General features: G+C 41.5%; 2 protein-coding genes across 9 annotated transcripts in view; one reads left to right on the forward strand and one right to left on the reverse strand.

The window, feature by feature from the left end:
- Window positions 1-525: 525 nt before the first annotated feature.
- cltb (clathrin, light chain B) lies at window positions 526-6464 on the reverse strand. 3 transcript variants are annotated; one of them, XM_004541039.6, is made up of 6 exons: window positions 6035-6464; window positions 5440-5483; window positions 5158-5275; window positions 4753-4864; window positions 3821-3874; window positions 526-1587 (listed from the first exon to the last, which is right to left on the reverse strand). In XM_004541039.6, the coding sequence occupies exons 1-6, from the start codon at window positions 6186-6188 to the stop codon at window positions 1416-1418; spliced, it is 654 nt and encodes a 217-aa protein (XP_004541096.1). In that variant the 5' UTR covers window positions 6189-6464; the 3' UTR covers window positions 526-1415. The 3 variants fall into 3 exon arrangements, with proteins under 3 accessions (XP_004541096.1, XP_004541097.1, XP_004541098.1); XM_004541040.5 differs by lacking the exon at window positions 3821-3874 and adding an exon at window positions 4266-4286 and having other exon boundaries at window positions 6035-6463; XM_004541041.6 differs by lacking the exon at window positions 3821-3874 and having other exon boundaries at window positions 6035-6459.
- A 2955-nt stretch (window positions 6465-9419) lies between these two features.
- pdlim7 (PDZ and LIM domain 7) overlaps window positions 9420-18569 on the forward strand; it is a 32795-nt gene continuing 23645 nt past the window's right edge. The window contains exons 1-2 of one of the 6 annotated variants that reach the window (XM_014412109.4): window positions 9431-9633; window positions 11814-11912. In XM_014412109.4, coding sequence (XP_014267595.1) covers window positions 9604-9633; window positions 11814-11912 — 129 coding nt within the window. In that variant the 5' untranslated portion in view covers window positions 9431-9603. Of the gene's footprint in view, window positions 9634-10906; window positions 11165-11813; window positions 11913-18569 lie in introns of those variants that run through there. The other 5 variants (XM_076891827.1, XM_076891830.1, XM_014412110.4 and 2 more) reach the window with 5 other exon arrangements.

Raw genomic sequence — 18569 nt, forward strand, 5'->3', positions numbered from 1 at the left:
TCACCTCTCAGAGAATTGTGCTAGCCAAGTTAAGCATGATATGTATAAAAAATTATGCTTAAAAGATTTAAAATATCTGTAAATAACCCAAACGTGGTCATAATATTAGCACTGACTTTAGAGCTACCTTAATTATTTGTCGCACATATGGTGCTGGAAACATTCCTCAGAGACTAGAGCAGATGTGGTCTTCTGATCTGCATTCAGAGATGCTCTTCTGCATACCTTGGTTGTACCAAACAGTTATTCAGGTTACTGTTGCCTTCCAATCAGCTTGAACTACTCTGGTCATTCTCTGTAAACCTCAGAGTTGTTTGTGTGGGGAAATCTCAGTAGATCAGCAGTTTCTGAAATACCCAGAGCAGCCACTCCAGCACTAACAACCATGCCACATTCAAAGTCACTTAAATCACCTTTCTTCTCCATTCTGATGCTCTGTTTGAACCACCTATCAAAGTTGCTTGTATGTCAAAATACAAGGGCATAAGTAAGCAATTATCACAGCTAAGAATTGAAGACAAATCGTTTGAAGTGATCATACTACACTGTTTTTATTTTCCAGTTCCCTTTTAACATTCACTTTTTCACTATTCCTTAAATCCAAATAGGCAGCATGTGAAACAGTGTGAAGACATCGCTGTTGTAAATGACCCCGTGCATCATTTCTTTAAAAAAATTTTTTTAAATCTGTTGGCGTAACAGAAAATGGTATAATATAGCAAAATAAGAAACAAGCCGTAAAATGTGTGAACTTTGAAAATTTCAATGAAATCTTTGGTTGTAGTTCAATGTTTCTTAATTTAGCTGAAATCTTGCCAAATTGAAGAGAAATTCATCCAGCTAAGTGCTCAAATTGTAGAAAGAGGTTGATCAAAAAAGGCCACGAGCTTGGGTATGTTATAGTGAAAAATATGCTAACTTAAAAACAGTAATTAGGGATATAATATAATACAGTGAACATTAATGTGCTTCGGTTAATGGTTTATAGTTGATGAGGCAAAACTGGTTACAATCTAATCTGTAACAGTGCTTAATCGCTAAGTGTTTGACCGTAATGCTAATTTATAAATTCAACTAAAAATGTGCATCCAAAATATCAGGAAGTCATGCAATAAAGTTGACCTAGTAACAATTTATAAGTTAAAGGAGAAAGGGAAATTACTGAATTTACAGTAACAATATTTTCTTAATATAGCAGTGATGAAGCTGACCAACTAAAGGATGTTGTAACAGTAATCCCTCCTCTCACAGGTTTAAGTATATTATTTGACTCTAACAGGCATCGTTAAAGGCAGGAAGTGTTTAAAGGTTATAAACATACCAGGGTGTTTTTCGTACACAAAAGGGCATACAAATCCTTCTGATGCAAAGTGAGATTAAAAGGCAATGTTTCTAGCTCCCCCCAGCGACATGCTCTAGCGAACTAGAGGTGTCTGTTTGAGAGAGATCAGCACAGAGCGCATTCGGGAAACATCCTTCGCCTGCTTGTTGGTTTTTGGATTGAAGTCACAGAGACGAGCTACTCTCTCCCATTCAGACCCGGGGCTGTTGCTGTCCGTCTCTGCCAGGAAAGCCTCCTCAGATGCTCTGTGGATGTGAAGGGAAGCACAGAAAGGTGTCGGTGAGCTGGAGGTTATCAGAGGGATTTCACGAAAGCAAACGCAGCCTGAGCCAAACACGGTTCCCAACCACAAAGTTCAATCACACCAAGAGCACGTGCTCACGAGATAGTAAAAGCAAAAAATACCTCATGCATGTCTTTATGCCGCAGATGGTGTAGAAGATAGATGTAGCTTCCAGATCTAAAACCCGAATCCTGCTTTTGTTTTAATGGCCAGCAGGGGGCGACATCCCAGACTAATAAAGGACTTGAAAGTAAATAGACGTGGCTGAAAAAGATCCTCGGCTGCCTCACTCTTTGACATCAGTAGAATTTTTCACGAGGACTTTATGGGCTCAGAAGTTTTTGGTCCATTTAAAAAACAAAAAAATAAACAAACTAAAAAAAACCCCTGATTATTCTAAGGGTCAGATTGAAGCAGCTCATTGGCTAACAATTTGTCAATATCAAATCATGGAAAAGCATAATTGGACTTAAGGGTAGCTACTAGGGCTGGGCCATATTATACCGTTCACGGTAATACCGGTATAATGTTAGGCAATGATAGGAAAATGAAATATCGCGATAGAATGGGAGTAAAACGCGCATGCGCAGTGCCTTTTTTTTCATACGCACATGGCCGATTGTTGAGTGAAACAGATGAACCAGAATTGGTTTGTAAAAATGGTGCAACTTCAGTGATGTGGAACTGGTTTGGTGTTTGTTCGTCAGATACACAACAAAGCACATTTTTTTGCAGAACATGCAAGCGGCCGTTGTTATTGTCATATTTGTCGGACTAAGATGCTCTTAAATCTGGGAGTAATCTGGGTCCTAAACTCCGTATACTTCAGGTCAAACAACACTGCAGCATCACTTAGAGTTAAAAACTGTCTAAATTCTTTCATCTTTAATAAAACGATCAGCATTGCTGCTTTACCAGGTGTAACTATAAAGTTTAACTTCCAGGCATCCATGAAAACAAAAGTTATTACATTTAACGGAGTTAGAAGTTAGCAGGAAGCTAGCGGAAGTTAGCTCGCTAGTTTCGCTAGTTACCTAAGCATGATATTGCATGTTCTGACTGAGAGATTTCTGAAAAAAATCAAACGTACAGCTCTGCTATCACTTCCAACATAAATGAAGACAGGAAACTAAACAGCAGTGACGTTTGTAGGGTTACTGAAGTTGGGCTAGCTGGTATATAATGATGTGCTACGTGATCGCTAGCGACACAGCTATGTTAGCATAACATAAACAGTGAAGCTGGAGGACGAACACTAACACTTTTCCACTTATAAAAGTTAACGTGAAGGTTCCAGATGGTTAGAGACAAATGCAATCGCATGGCAGGATACTGTAAACGGACCAAACTTCAGTCAGGAGAACAACTGAGATAATCCATCCACAATACGAGGTTAGTCATTAATATACTGCAACAACATGGGAATAGAGCAGCTGCCAGAGAATTCAACATTAATTAATCAATGGTACAGAAGTGGAGGAAGCAAGAAGAATGAGTTTAATAAAGTTTGATTTATCTGACTGCTTTGTTTCGCTTAATGTGCCTTATAATCCCGTGCACCTTATGGTCCAAAAAATACGTACTGCACACTGCAGTTTAATGTTGCAAAGCACCTCTTTTTAACTTCAGTGGATATTATACATGGTTATGCTCAGGATATGTCAGCCCATTTCTACTGGAAATGCCTTTTGGTTAAACTTTCAGCAAGGAATTTGCATTTGCACTGTTACATTTTTATAAAGCTTTAATGTACATAAAAACCAGCTTCTTGTTTAAGTGAAAATAAATGGAAGGTTGTCTTTTTGCGCTAGTAATTTTGTGGAGTTGTATTTTGTCTCGCATCAATTATATCGTCGGTTATATCGTTATCGCAAATTTTCAAATATATATCGTGATAAATATTTTTGGCCATATCGCCCTGCTCTAGTAGCTACATCCATCTTTCATACAGTCTATACTTTATACCCAACATACACTTCATTGTTGACATATTTAATATTTATTTTTGGTATATAAAAACATCCAGGGCACAAATCAGTCAAAAAGAACACAAATAATTCCAAATGAAGCCTTTGACAAAAAAGAAAAAACAAAACAAAACACAATTCCAGTGTTGGGTCATGCATCGTGGGCAAAAGAGGTCATTCAGGGGGCAGATCATACAATATTAGAAGGCAGAAGAATTCTAAACGTACACAAAGCCTATAACATCAGAGTTGGGCTGTTTGTAGAAAGCCTTATCAGCAATCCTAGCGTGCAGAGCAAGGCCAAGAAAGCAGGAAAAAAGAAGGAGAGGAGAACAGTTTCAGTGTCAGTCAACAAGCAGAAAAGTGTTAGAGTCTGGGTTATTGTAAGCAACTGAGAAACATTTCTAATGAGGTGGAAACAGTGACTAAACATCTCGCACTAGTGTCATAAACAATCTAGGATGGTCTTTGCTCTAGCATGGGGAGGGGGCGACTGCAGCATTTTCTTTCTGCTGTCTGCATTCTTTTCAGCTAGCTAGTTTCCTGTTTTGCTTTCTGGGCACTTGAACTGGACACACAGCTGTAGACTAATATCTCATCAGAGTATTGCCTCTCAGTCCTTTATAAAAAAATAGAAGAAAAAAAGAAAAGAGCTACAGATGCAGAGCGGTACCGTGCCAGACTTGGATAGAGTCTGTTGGGAAGTGTGAGAGAATAACTGGTTAGCTTGGTCAAGAAAAGAGAGACTGCACAGTTTATGACACTGAGGGGAACCAGGCTAAATGAAGTACTAAGTATTATAGTGTTGTAATCTGTTGTGATCACCTTGGTGCAGTAAATTCAACACATATACCACAACCGTGTCAATTTATCAGTCAGCTGTAAAACATACTCAGGTCTAGGATGTAATCTTGTAGAGAAAGGCACAGTTTCCCACACCTCGGAAGAACCTATAAGGACCTCCACTGAACCTCCACTGAACTTATAGTTTAGAGCGAGGCATGTTTGCTAACTGAACCACAATGTTTGTTTTACCAAGAACAACTACCTCTAACTACCAATATAAAATTCAAAACAAAGGTAGTAGAGTGATTACAACATCACCATCATCGATTACTTCTCTGCACATTAGCGGTGGGGTGGGGGGGTCAGATCCTAACCTGTTGTTGGTCTTATTCTTCTCCATCTGCTCACTTTGGTGTACGTGCCAGTCTTCAAGCTCCTTCTTCGCTTTCACTCTCCATTCTTCCTCCGCTGCCTTGGATGCCGAGTCTTATTAGGACGCAAGAAAGCAGAAACGTCACACAGTTGTATTACATTTAATTTCTTCTGTTTCTATGTGTGACACAGATCTTTTCTGATTAGTTTAAACTTTATCACCAGTGTGTTGAAAGCCAGTTTAGCCTCTAACAGAAGGGCAAATAGCAGTACAGTGAAGTGTTAGTAAATACGTGTGAAATGAACCAGGGACCTTGTAAGGAAAATAAGAAGAATCATAAGAGCTACACAGCACTAAGTGCATTACACACAATCACTGACAGCGGCAGGGAAACATTGTTACCAACCTAATGCTTCAAGGCGTGCCTTCTGCTCCTCCCTCCATTTGCGTAAACTTTCAGGTTCTTGCCTTTGAATATCCACCTGGGCGATGGCTGCGTAGCTGTCTGTTGGGCCATTGGACTCCTGTTGGGGTACGCAAAACATGTACATCATTAGAAGCAGCTATTCGGTTCATTTATGCGTGAACGCCACAGCAAACCCACTCCTTCATCACATGATTACGGTGTTCGGAATAAAACTCAACCACACATAGGTTATATAAAGAGACAGACAAGACTGAAGCTCACCTGAAACAGGTCTCCATTCAACGTGGCAGGCTCTTCAAACCCGTCTAGCATTTTTTTTTTAAAAAACAAAACAAAAAAATACAGATATAAGTTTAGATGAACTTCTTGGAGTTTATCCGCTTATACTTCCTTGCTATCTGGAGCGACTTATGCTCGCTGCTACTACTACCGTGGTGTAACTTTTGGTCTCGAAACGGATAAGACTTCAGAAATGCAGCAACACCTGTTTGGTTACCTGCTTAATATTGTCTGGGCTGCTTTGTCGGTTAGAAGGCCAGTAGCACTTGTTCGCTTGCTTAGTTTTAAGGTGCTAGTGTCACATAGCTAATGTTATGTGGGATAGCGTTAAACAAAACCTACGTTGTCGCAGCTAGCTAAGCTACAAGGCTAACGTACTGTTAGTTTGAATCTAAATAGGAAGCAATAAGAGTGTTAACCACTTATATCAGACAGCGGTGTTGTTAACATATGGCGGTGGGGCCTTTGTTGGCTAACTACTAAGCAAGTTACCGATGCAAGTTCCTGTATTAGTATTAGCTAGCTCTAGTTAGCTTTGTTTGCTCGTTAGCTGACGTTAGCTCAGGGACAAGCTTGCCATAGTTGTCGGTCTGCGGCTGCTGAACACCGGCTCCTTCTAGGATCCCAAATGCGTCGCCATCGTTTTCTATCCCCGCTATCTCATTCTCCTGTTGAGCCAGGAAAGCGGCGGCCGGGTCCTCTTCAGTCGGGTGCGCTCCGTTGTCAGCCATCTTTCACAAAAAGTGTAGAAGTTTGACTGAGCTTGCTTAGCTTGCTAAACGTTAAAGCCACAAAAAATCAGGCCACCGAGCTCTGCAACGTTAATAGTAACAACTTAAAAATTCGATTAGAGTGTTATCTATTCTAAATATCGCTTGGAAAAATAGAGTCAGCTAGTAAAGCATACGGAACAAACAATCTACGCGTCGATTAAAGGCCGTAACTGATGATTCATTATTTCTTCACTTGTTCAACCAGTATGTGTATGATGATAGAGCAGGGGCAGCACCCCGAGGGGACCTTTACATTTTGTTGGAGTTTGTCGCCATCTGCTGGCCATCTGCAGCACAGCACTGTCATCTCAAGGGTTGTAGTGCTAATGCAGTGACAGTAATAAAAAAAAATATACAAACCTTATATAGCACAATTTATAAACAGAAATGGAAAATGGTTCGTAAAAGCATAAAGGTTATGCATTCACCCCCCTGCAGGAAAATGAATATCCTCAGCAAAATCTACATGAGTGGATCATTAAAAGGGAGACATCCTCACCACTTAACTGGAACACCTTCAGATCCTCCCTGCCACCTGCTTCTGGATCAAAGATTTCCTCACTAACCGCCCCCAATCAGTCCGACTTTGCCCCCACCTCTCCCCCCACTCGTTGTCACTCTGCACCAGATCCCCCTATTGTATGCCCTCTACACTGATCTCAACCCACCCAACCAACATAGTCGTCAAATATGCTGATGACATACTGGGTTCATCTCTGATGGAGGCGTACAGGGCAGAGGTAGAGAAACTTGTCACACTGGTGCTCAGAAAATAACCTAAAGCTGAAGGTCCTTAAAACAAAAGAGCTCACCTTGTCCTCCGCTGGCCTTCTACTGCTCCACAGTGGAGCATGCTCTCCTACTGCCTGGGTGTTGGGTACGCAGGGGCCACAGCTGAGAGCAGGAAGGATGTGCAAATGTAATTAACATCGCCCAAAAAACCATTGACTGTCCTCTGCCAACCCTGGAGGCCAGGTCAAGATCTCCGGTCAGTAAGGTCCTACACCTCCAGACTCACAAACAGCTTCTTCTCCTGGGCCATTCGGACTGTTAAACACTCAACAAACACCCACACCCCACACCTGCCCACTCACCTCACCATGGTTTGAGTAATCCTCATCACTCAGGTGACTCACACACTGTCTATTCAGACCATGTATTTTCTTTACACTGCTTCCAAGCACTTTGGAACTTGTTCTCTAAAGTGTGCCTTTCTCTTATTTTTGTATATACCCCTCTTGACTCTATATATTTCTCCTGTTTGCTATTTACTCCTGCTACGGATCTTATTAACGGCCTATGCTTTGCATTTATGATCATTAGTAATGACCTTTCAGTAATGGTCGATGTGGTTAGTGTTAGTGGAGTTTTGTACCATTTAAAAATCCATAATTGGAAAAAACAGCACTGGATAAACAGTTTGGGGACAAAGTTAAAGAGACGAGGCTGATATGGTTTGGATACATGCAGAGGATACTGTACAGTAATGCCACTGTTTTGCACATATTCAACTCTGTATATTTTATATATTTTATTATTATTATTATTATTATTATTATTATTATTATTATTTTTTTTTTTTACTATTTAATTTGTAAAAATGTGTATACACACACACACACACACACACACACGTAGGAAAATATTTAGTATACACATCCAGAAATGCATACACTATTATATATTGTACATATATTTATTAGTTTCAGGTTGGCCATTCTTGTATTTTGCTCGTTTGTGTTGTTGTGTTTGCACATCTCTGTTGCTTGTGGGGCTCGCACACAAGAATTTCACTCGCATGTGCTGTGCCAGTGTGCCTGCACATGTGATGTGACAATAAAAAGTGATTTGATTTGATTTGATTTGAGGAGTGATAGTAGATATAGTGGACAAAGGATATTGAAGATGGAGCTGTCAGGCAGGAGGAAAAGACCACAGAGGAGATTCATGGATGTAGTGAAGGAGAACATGCAGAGGGTTGGTGTGGCAGAAGAGGATGCTGGCGATAGGATGAGACGAAAGTTGTAGCGACCCCTAGAGGAAGCAGCTGAAAAAAGAAGATACACATTAATTATTGCATAAATCTGGCTAGAACTGATATAGTGTCTGTCATATGAATGTTAATAATAAATATTACCCTCCTCAATTGTTCAAAAGAATCCTTTTTTAACACCTGTTTTTGTTTGCGAACAGAAAGAATTACGGTTTTGTTGTTGTTGTTTTTCTTAACTGTTACGTTAAGCAAAAGAAAACAACTCCATTTGCAGGTGCTGATAGCGCCAAGGGCACGAAACAGCATACCCATTGTAGTGGAAGTTCCGTTAGGTTTCACAGCGAGCGATGTGTATGATCGTTTTGTGACTTCCTCCCCTTTCTTTGGAATGTACAAAGGTACAAAAGAGCGAGAGCTCCACTTCTGTTCCAGGGACTGCGATTGATGACATGCGCATGATAATAAAGAGTGTTGATTGCAGCTGACCGTATCTGCGCACTTTCTTAACTTTTTTTGTTTTGTTTTGTTTTTTGGTGAGACGTTTATCCACTTATCCGTTTTCCTACCAAGGAGCTTCCCTCAAAAATGTTTCACAAAAGCATTTTCAAAGAAAATATAAACCAGAATCAGAATACTTTATTAATCCCGAAGGAAATTAGGGAAATTATAAAGCCAAACATAGTAGCACTTGCAGTAGAAGCAAATACTGCTTCTTCTTCTTTCTTTTTTTAAAAACTAACTTCACTTTTCTTTTTTATTTTACAGACTCTTGCGCTATTTCATAGTATAAGGCTCTTACCATGCAGGCACCAGTGAAACTTTCATTTTAACTGTGTTGTTTATTGTAGACGTATATATCTGTTTCTCTCTCCATCTAGGATAAGTCATGTCAAATTAAGTTACCTATTACTATTAAATAATAATGGCTTAGCTATAGCTAAGCCATTATTATTTACTGTACTTACTATAGTAAGTACAGTAAACAGCGTGTGTAAAAAGTTATTCTTCAGGGGCGGTGTCCTGGATTAGTTCATGTTTATCCCTGAGGCATAGTCTTATTTATTTATTTATTTATGTTCCTTTAGTTAAAACCGACGGAGTGATTGAGAAAAGCTGTTTCAGGGCGGCTATGATGAATGGCTTTAGTAGTAGCAGCTGATGAGTGCAACTCGGCCTCTGAGTGAAATGAAGCCTCCGCCCATGTGACTTCTGACGTCTCAGCAGAGTCCTGCTAAAAAGAATTTGAGGGAATGAGTTTGCTGCTCACCAGGGGGATCCACGGCGGCTTCCTGACGTTTGCTTCAAGGAAGTCTGAAAAGTTGCCTGCTTGCCAACCCACTTATCAAATTTTTTAATTATTTTTAATCCGGTACACTCGTGATGTCCGGCGAGCACAGAGAGACACAAGAGGTAAGCTAATGCATCTTTGTGTGTTTGTGTAACTTCTTCAAACCAGCTTTTTCCCCACAGAGGAGGTTTGTATGGGTTAAGCTGGTGCTCCAAACTGTGCAGGCTCATGCTTCTGGCCATCTTCCCCGAGCCCCTGCTGCTCTGTAGCTGTGCTAACTACTTTGTCAGAGCCGAGAGTTTTGTCCGGTTTTCGTGTCCCGTGTTGTCGCGAGTGGAAACCTGGCTGTCTGCGGCGGTGTTAACCGGGATACAGCGTTCACAGCGTGGCCTTTAATTACCGCTGGGAAATTAGTGTGCTAGACGCATTGAAGAAACCCGTGTACGCTCGTAATTGCGTAGCGTGTTAACCAAAAATTCCCTGTATTTGAGCTCTCATTAAGAGCAACACGAGTTCCTATAGAACTAATGCAGCAGCAGCAATAATATAGAAGATTATAAATAGCAACACCATAAGCATGGGGATGAGTGCCACACATTTATTGGCTTAAAACTGATGCTTTTATTTTCTTGCCTATCATACAGGGTGGTGTTTAATTAAGTAGAGTGCAGTCACATTAATGCTGTAACTTCCTCCGCTTTAATACAGTCTGAGTAATCAGCTTTCAGTGTGGTGTTTGTCACCAGTGAAATCTAGCCTCCATTACCTGCTGCTCCTGCTGCAGGTCTTTCTCTGTCGCCTTATGCTCCTCTGTATCATAGTTCATTTCCCTGGCTCTGAGAAAAACTAATTTAAGCTTTGCCAATAAAGAGTCAGGTTTGTACAGATCTAGAGGCTGCATTGACAGTGAATGAATGCGAATGCAAGTCTTTTTTTATTTTAAGGATTTCCATTAACTTTAGCAGATTTGCAGGTTTTCTTAGTGGGATTATTTGGGGTGCTAGGCTGGATTAAAGGCTAGATTTTCCTTATCTGTGAGCACACCACTGTCTCACCAGCCTTTACAGTGTGTGTGAGCGGCTCTGTTGCTTTAAGAGCTTGATGTTAAAGTATAATTGCTGAGGGTTTTTTTTTTTTCTTGCTTGTACTATGTTTCATGCCCTACAGAAAGAATGTAGAGGGTTGTGTGCTTTGCTTCATTTGTGGCCGTCTGCCGTTTCCCAAGTGCAATGAACTTAGAGGAGAAAAAAAAATCTCCTGGCCCGTGCCAGAATCCATGGGTCGTTGACGTTACCTCTCTCCATCCTCCTCTGCCCCCCTCCTCCTCCTCCTTCTCTCCCTGTGACTCATGTGGGTGTTGGGCTGAAATAGTTTGGTGTAGTTTTACATTCCTTATATAGCCTCTGAGGAGTGAGGAGAGGCTACGGCTTGCCTGTGTCACAGTCAGGATCGAGGGGGTAGGGTTTGCCAACAGAGAGGGAATCTGCTTGCTCCAGCTTACTGACTCTTTAGCTTTCTCCCAGGTTTGGGCTACCAGCTGACCTTTGAGGACAAGGTAGGTGGCATAGCTGTGTGTCACGGAGACCTGTGACACCTGGTAGGTTTGTGGAAGAGGAGGAGGAGCAGGGCTAGAGTAGCCGTGTGAGCACAGAGGTCAGTGGTCAAACCCTAACTCTGTGTAAGCCACTAACAGAGGGCTGCATCTCATGTTGCCCTTTGGTTCTTAAAACTACCTAGTTATTTAGTGCCTTGCCGCAGACTGGCAGTAATTAATTGCGGTGAAGCCACGATACCTGTTACCTGGCTGAATACAGCAAGTGGCACATTATCCCCCCCGAAGGAGGAGTTGTTGCTGCTATTGTTGTGCAGTAGATCTTCTAAATGCTGCACATTGGTGCTGCAGTAGACTGAAATGAATTAAACTCTAACTTGACCTTAGAGTTTAGCTTTAGATTATGACACCAGGCTATTTGTGTGTTTTTGAAATGTGTAAAAATGGCACGTCCAACTGGCACCGCTCCCTCTTTATTGCCTAATTTTGACGTGCCGTAACATGGTTATTCCTAAAACTAAGACGTGACATTATCTGCTGTAAAAGAAAACAACTTGAGTGTTATTTTCTGTATGCTGTGTGTATGTGTGCTCTTGTGGGCTGGTGGTGCTGAGAGCCAGCAGATAGACTGTTTCAGATAAAGCAAAATAATAAAGGACCTTGAGAACCTTTTCCGGGCTTTCTGGCTAATTAAGATGTTTCCTTTCCCCCTTTTTTTTTTTTTTTTTTTTTTTTTTTTCTTTCCTCAAGGGTATGAATACGTACTCTGTAACCCTCAGCGGCTCGCCGCCTTGGGGCTTCAGGCTGCAGGGTGGCAAGGACTTCAACATGCCTCTCACCGTGTCAAGGGTAAGAAAGTGCACATGGAATCAGCTTTTGTACTTTTTTTGCATCTGTGCAGAGCAGCAGTTGAGGTGTTTGCACTCTCCTCGGATATGAAAGCCTCGGCCTGTTAACAAGAGTCTGTTGGTTTTAAGTACCAGCTTGGCCACCTCAGTCATCAGGGCTTACCCTGCCTCAGCATATGCATGTGTCACATCACTTTTTTTCTTTTTCTTTTTATTAGGCACGGATAGTAAAGGGTTTTGTCTACAGAAGCATTTCCATACTATTCAAATGTTTTTATGGCTCATTTTGGTAACCCTTCCCGATCTGTTCTAACATGCAGTTTCTTTGCATGACACTCCTGCTGTGTGCTTTGTACTCTGTGTGTTCGCTGCCCTCCTCCTTCCCTGGACAAATTTTCAGATAGTCTTTTATAAACTTCTGTTGCTATTGACGAAAGCGGCGACCACTTTCCAGCCCATATAAGTGCAGAGCTGCTTTGCCTGACAAACATACAGACTCGCACTTGCAGCTACGCACACAGACGCCTGCACATTGCACACACATAAAATCATTCCAGCTTTCCTGCCAGCTATTGCTCACACAGATCTAGTTTTCTACTATGCGCTCGCTGGTTTTATTGCATTATTGCACTGCTATCCAAATAAACCGGGTGATCTGTAAGTGTCAGTCTGACTTAACAGGTATTAATTCTGTAGTTATGTTCAATATTTGCAGTTTATTATTTCAGAGATGATTAGGAGTTAATAGGTTTGGACCCTGGTGTAATTATTGAATTGAGCTTTCTTTGTCTTTGTAGGTGAAAAAAAAAAAAAAAAAAAAAAAAAGATTGCATACTTAAAACAGACAAATGCAGGTTCCCATGAACTGCAGGGTATTGTGAGTAGCATCACACTGAGGTGCATGTAGAGCTCATCTAATCCTGTGGCGAAGGCAAACGTTATCGCCAACCCTGTCAGTACTTGTCTTGTATTTGCTCTACTTACTGCCAGGCATTTCAGTCAGAAACACAATGTTCCCCTTGGATTTATGACAAGAAGCATTTTACTTGTACCCATAAAAGACCGAACAGATGTAGAAACCTCTTTTGACGTACGGCCACAAACAAACTGAGACATAGCTGTTAACTTGGAGGAATTTCAGTCCAGGCAGACGGGGCGTACTGCAGGGTGAATATCAATGTGTGAGTCAGTAGATCTAGACGGCTATCAAACGAGTTCTCATCTAAATGTGTTGACTGATTACTGAAGTGGCGCAAGAGCCCAGTTTGTCTGCATTCCAGGTACATATCACACGCTGGTGATTTTTCCCTACTACAAAAACTTGTGTGATATTTTATAGTTTATGATTTATAGTATAGCAATATCCTTCCCTCAGGTTGGTCTAAGCTAATCGCTCCTAGCCGAGGAACAAAAACCCCTTAGTATCTCTAAGCTTGGAGCTGTAACGACTGGTCAGCGGCCAATATCTCTGTTTGCTCCAGCACTGGGCCTCGGGGTTCACAAGTTATAAAGATGTGACAGATTTTCTCTCTCTTTTTTTTTTCTTTTTTCTTTCTTTTCACCTCTTGGGGACTGTTTGCTCTCATCGTGATTGTCATAAAAGTAGGGACAGCGAGTCCCACAGTCGCAGAGGTTGAAAACAGCCCAACAAGGGGCCGTAAACCCCAATGATCTACAGTATCCCTTAGTAACAGGAAGAGAAGTCAGACCTACACTTACTGGGTTCGCATTAGATGGATGTGGTGGGTGGTCTGTGTTTACTGGCTTGTAGCTGATGAGTATGTGAACCCAGATGGACGGTTAAGTGATTACAAAATGAAGAGAGTGTAGATTGATGGAACAAAAGGCTCTTGGAGTCTCTGTGAGGTGATGAGATTGCAACTCCCGAAGGATCCATATGTCCAAGTGGTTTTTGTTTTGTTTTTTTTGGTAAACACCAGATGACAGTTGCCATTGTTTGGGAGTGGATTTGTTGAAGCCGATGGTTATTTAGGCCACTCGAGCTTGATCGTGCTGTGGCAGATGGTGATATTGTTTCTTGTACTGCACGTGGATATTCCAATTATCGATTTGTAAAGTTGCGGCTTTGACTTGCTACCTCCCCGTGTTTGGCGCTCGGTTTTATTGGTTTCCATGCTAGACAAATATGGTTGTTTCCTTCCTCTGTCTGCAGGCGGGGAAGGCTATGCTTTCTCAGCATTCCAGGGATTTTTCTCATATCCACTCTGTTGCTGCCAACAGACAATCCCGTTGTCTCCTTTCTGTGTCTAATACGTCTTGCACACTCACTTTTCTCATTCACGTGGTGGACTCCTCCGGTCTCAAAGGGATACTTTCCCAGTGAGATCAGAGGAATGATGGCCATTACTTTTAAGTCACAGTGAAGGGAAAAGGAAGAATAACTTTTTCACCTTGGATTAATAGGTACACATTGATTTAATCCTGAAAGAAATATGTGCAGGGCTTTTATTTTGCTCAATCAATGTTCAGCTCTTGGGACACAGCTGATTTTCTTCTAGCTGTTCTAATTTTCTTCCTCGTGGTAATAGATGCTTAAGCATTTCTAGCTAGTAAAGTCATTAGTTCGCGTGACTCTTCACCATACCGCTAAAGAATTATCTATAAAGCATGTCATTATAAGCCATAAAACCTGACAAGATTATGCTAGTCGCAGCCATGCCCAGTGGACTTTGCTTCGCCCTCTCAACAACTAGGATCTGAGTGGTGCTTGGCTTTGGTTTCTTTTTTGGTTCAGACCTGAGCATTACTTGAGTTTAAGTGGGTTTTAAAGGGACAGCTATTTCTTATTTCATATCCATTAACTTAAAGGACTTACAAGAGACGGCTGAAGCACCAGAGGCTCAGAGACCTCCACCTTTACTCCCAAGTATGAGTCAAACTCTAGAAAGACAGAGTCCTGAATTTTCCATAAATCTGTTTGATGGTTCCTTTTATTACATCCTTCCTGCCTTGTAGTGTGTTCATTTTTTAATACTTTACAGCTCTAGACTGTAATGAAGAATTTCCAGTATAAATATGTAGTCTCTCCCCGTGACAACATCAGATTTATTTTCTCAGACGTACTAAAGTTTCCTAAGAATTCCCCTAAAGCTGCAGAGGATGTTGGTATTTAAGGAAACGCTTGTCTATGATGAAAAATGCCAAACTTCACTTACTAGCATAATGTAATTCTTTAACCATGGTGGTATTGTGCAAAATTCTGTTTGCTTTTTGAATGTAAGACTGTGATGACCTTGAAGTAGGCCGTCTTCTTGACTCAACTTGTATCTCGCTCCGCATATTGACGCCAGTATCCTGTTTCAACAGGAAAGGCATGAAATATAGGAAGCAAGATGTTGTGGTAATGCAGTTTTGTCACTTTCCATGTCGACTGCAACGCGCTCTGGTGCAGCCCCGCAACTCTTCCGAGGAGTTTGTCCATATATCTGACCCAGATCTCGTGCCAGTGCGATTCCAGAAACATTATGATAGCATAACCGAGGCTTCTGAGTGCCATCTGGTTTCTTTTGACAAACACATGCCATACCACTGAAATCAGATGTTCATAGGAAATTACTAATGATGTCATGTCAATAAGCAAGTAGAGAGATTTGTAACCGTCTCTCCACCACCAACACCCATCCACCACCACAGCTGGATGAGTCATCGGCTCTTATATTCCGGTTTCTGGGTCCCAGTCTGACTAGTAGGCCATCTGTTGCTTTATCTCTTGTATCTTCTTAAACACTCTTTCTTTCTCACTCTCACACAAACTCCGGGAAGAGAGGCCTTGTTAGAGGGGTGATTTAATAATTCAGAACTTGCTGATACATCGGCTGCAGGGGGCATTTCTCCTAGTTGGATAAATAAATGTCTTATGATGCAGTGTTTTTAAGGTGAGTTGGTACTAGGTGTTCAGTTGCAGTCATGTTGGGGGGGTGACCACATACTTACAGGTTTGAGTTTCCATTTCTCAGAGTAATATTTATGGCTTGGCATCAGCTGTGTGTGTGTGTGTGTGTGTGTGTGTTTTTGAGTGAGTGATGTAAGGACAGACTGTCTCTTGGCCTCCAAATAGCCCTGGAAAGAATAAAAGTGAGCTGGTGCAGAGTTACACAGTCAGTATATCAGAAGTTGCAGATAAACTTGAGGGCATTATTAGTTTAACCAAAAAAAGAAAGGCTGAGAGCAAGTGTGGGGGGCCCTGGATCACCTGTGAGGTTACCCAAGGAAAGAACTTCAAAGTTGAATTCAAAAAGCTGCATTTTGAGAGGCTGGCGAATGCTTTGAAATTCAATAGCATTCCAAAACAGCTTTGCTGCTCTGCCAAAAAGCCTTGAAACTGGCTACAAACTCTTCGGCTAGCCTTGCAGTTGCAAATACTTGAAGCTGGAGAAACGTCGTGTCATTGGCATGATCGCATTTGCACAAAATCATGTGTAACACGTAGAGCGTAAATAAACGTGTATATGATAAGAGCTGGCCTTGTCCCGCAGCCGTCTTTGTGCCGCGCCCGGGCTGTTGTGGGGAACAGTGGAGTGCGTTTCAAGAACATGTTTTCTACTGACGTTAACTGTATTGACAAACTGCTGCAAAGTGAACGAGGTGGGTGTAGGGTTTCTGTCTGCCCCCCACCAACCGAAGGTCTGAGCACAGCAACTTTAACTGCTGCCCTCTCAAGTAAGGGAGCAGCTGCACTCTGAACCTGAGCCAGAAGCACAGGTGTCCGTGTCCATCAATAACCAACTCTCTCTCACACACACATATTCGCCTAATGCAGTCCACAGCGTTAGAACTTTATCTACATCATCTTTTTAAAAGCAAAACCAGTTCAGGAGGAGCACCATGACCATCCCAAACAATGTCATTGGTTCTTTTTATTCCTCCTAGAACAGCGGTCCCCAACCTTTTTTGCGCCACGGACCGGTTTATGTCTGACCATATTTTCACAGACCGGCCTTTAAGGTGTCGTGGATAAATACAACAAAATAAAACCAGTATAGGTACCAAAAAAAGGGAAGATTTATTCATAACACATGGGAAAAGACCCAGGGAAACAGAGTTAACGATAAAAACATTTAAAAAAAAAAAAAAATAACGATAAAAACCATAAAGCCACAACTCTTGCGGCCCAGTACCAAACGACTCCGGTCCGTGGCCCAGGGGTTGGGGACCGCTGTCCTAGAACACCTGCAGGCAGTTTTGTAACACTATCACTAAAGTCAGTAATATATTTTACCCGATAAAACATTTTTCACATCAGCATGGTGAATCGAAGTACTCTTGTTTTATTTCCTCCTATAAAATGGAAAAAATGTATTATGTGACGACACTATAAAAAGGCTCTAATTAGAGACAAATTATGGACTTAATGGAAGTCGGTCCACCCATTCCTGGGATACGCGAGCCTCGTCTAGTCAAGGCGCAGTTGTCCTGCATCGCTGACAGTTGTCGGAGATGGATTCATTTTTGTTTTTATTTGAGAGGGGAAATGGCCAAATGACCCTAAACTCTGACCATCATATGAATTCTCTTGGAAATTACCACTAAGTGAGCTTCATGATAATCACATGACTGTAATCACGTGGGTAAAAATCCCCAACCTTAGAGTTCTAGGGTTAAAGAAGATGGCCATTTATTGCTTTGTAGTTGTTGGTTGGGGAAAGCTGCTGGCTTTTCCGTTGTATGGGCTTCCTTAATTTCTTAATATACCCCTTGTTAGGAGCTTCGTTGTTAAAAGCTTCCAAAATTCCTGGGGTTTTCTGTCCATATTCTATGGTTCGTGGGTATTTACTGTGTTGGTTAACATTTTAAAACCCCTTTTGATTTAAGGGAGATTAAAGATACAGCTCCCAAGTGGCTTTGCCAGCTTTTCTGTGGCCAAAAACTAAAAGGACATGCTGTTTAACAGTAATCAAATAATTGTTTTGCTCTGGCACAGCGACGAGATGCTGGAGTTTTACTACGCAGTGTAGCAGGGAAGCAGGACTGCAGCTCTCTGTAGTGAACCTCCATGGCATTATGCCAGGATGTGGCCCTTTTTTCCGAACACGTCACATGTCACAGTTGTTTTTCCCTAATGTAAGCTGTTAAAGGCCTTTTTTGAAGTTCTTTCTAAACTAAGAAAAATCTTTCTTAACCCCTCTAATTGCTTCCAGTGAGTGAAAATCAAAGGCAATTAAAGTGATACTTGAACTTGGCTGTAAAATAAGTGTAACTCGGATTGCCCCTTAGGAATGCATGTCTTCCTATTTTTAGCTTTGCCGTGTTTTGATGCCAGACTGGCTTTAACTTGCGTTGTCTTTGTGGGGCGCAGTCATTTTTCAGCCTTAACCGTCATCTGTTTATGATGCATATTTACACCCCACCCCCACCGACATCGCTGTTTATGTTTAAAGCGTGCAATCAAAGCGGCGAGTGCGACAGCTTAGCCGAACATGCCAGAAAGCTATTGATTGCACCACTCCTCTGAGCTTTTGATGAGCTAACATTTACAGGGATCCATGACATCAGAGAGTAACCCTTGTGGGGCCTTTTTTAAAAAAAAATTTTTTTATTCTTTGTTACAAATCTTGGCACTCCCTCACTTATCTAACGCTAAACACTTGGTTCTTCATTTATTTAGAATATGACACGTCTTTCCATTGGAAAAGCTGAC

This window comes from Maylandia zebra, linkage group LG2, assembly GCF_041146795.1.
Source record: "Maylandia zebra isolate NMK-2024a linkage group LG2, Mzebra_GT3a, whole genome shotgun sequence".
Lineage (NCBI taxonomy): Eukaryota > Metazoa > Chordata > Actinopteri > Cichliformes > Cichlidae > Maylandia > Maylandia zebra.

Coding starts and splice junctions, on each gene's coding strand:
- cltb (XM_004541039.6), bottom strand. CDS start 6,188: ATGGCTGACAACGGAGCGCACCCGACTGAAGAGGACCCGGCCGCCGCT. Junction 4,865..5,157: donor GGCACGCCTTGAAGCATTAG/GTTGGTAACAAT, acceptor CGTCCTAATAAG/ACTCGGCATCCAAGGCAGCG. Junction 3,875..4,752: donor AAGAATAAGACCAACAACAG/GTTAGGATCTGA, acceptor TCTGCACGCTAG/GATTGCTGATAAGGCTTTCT.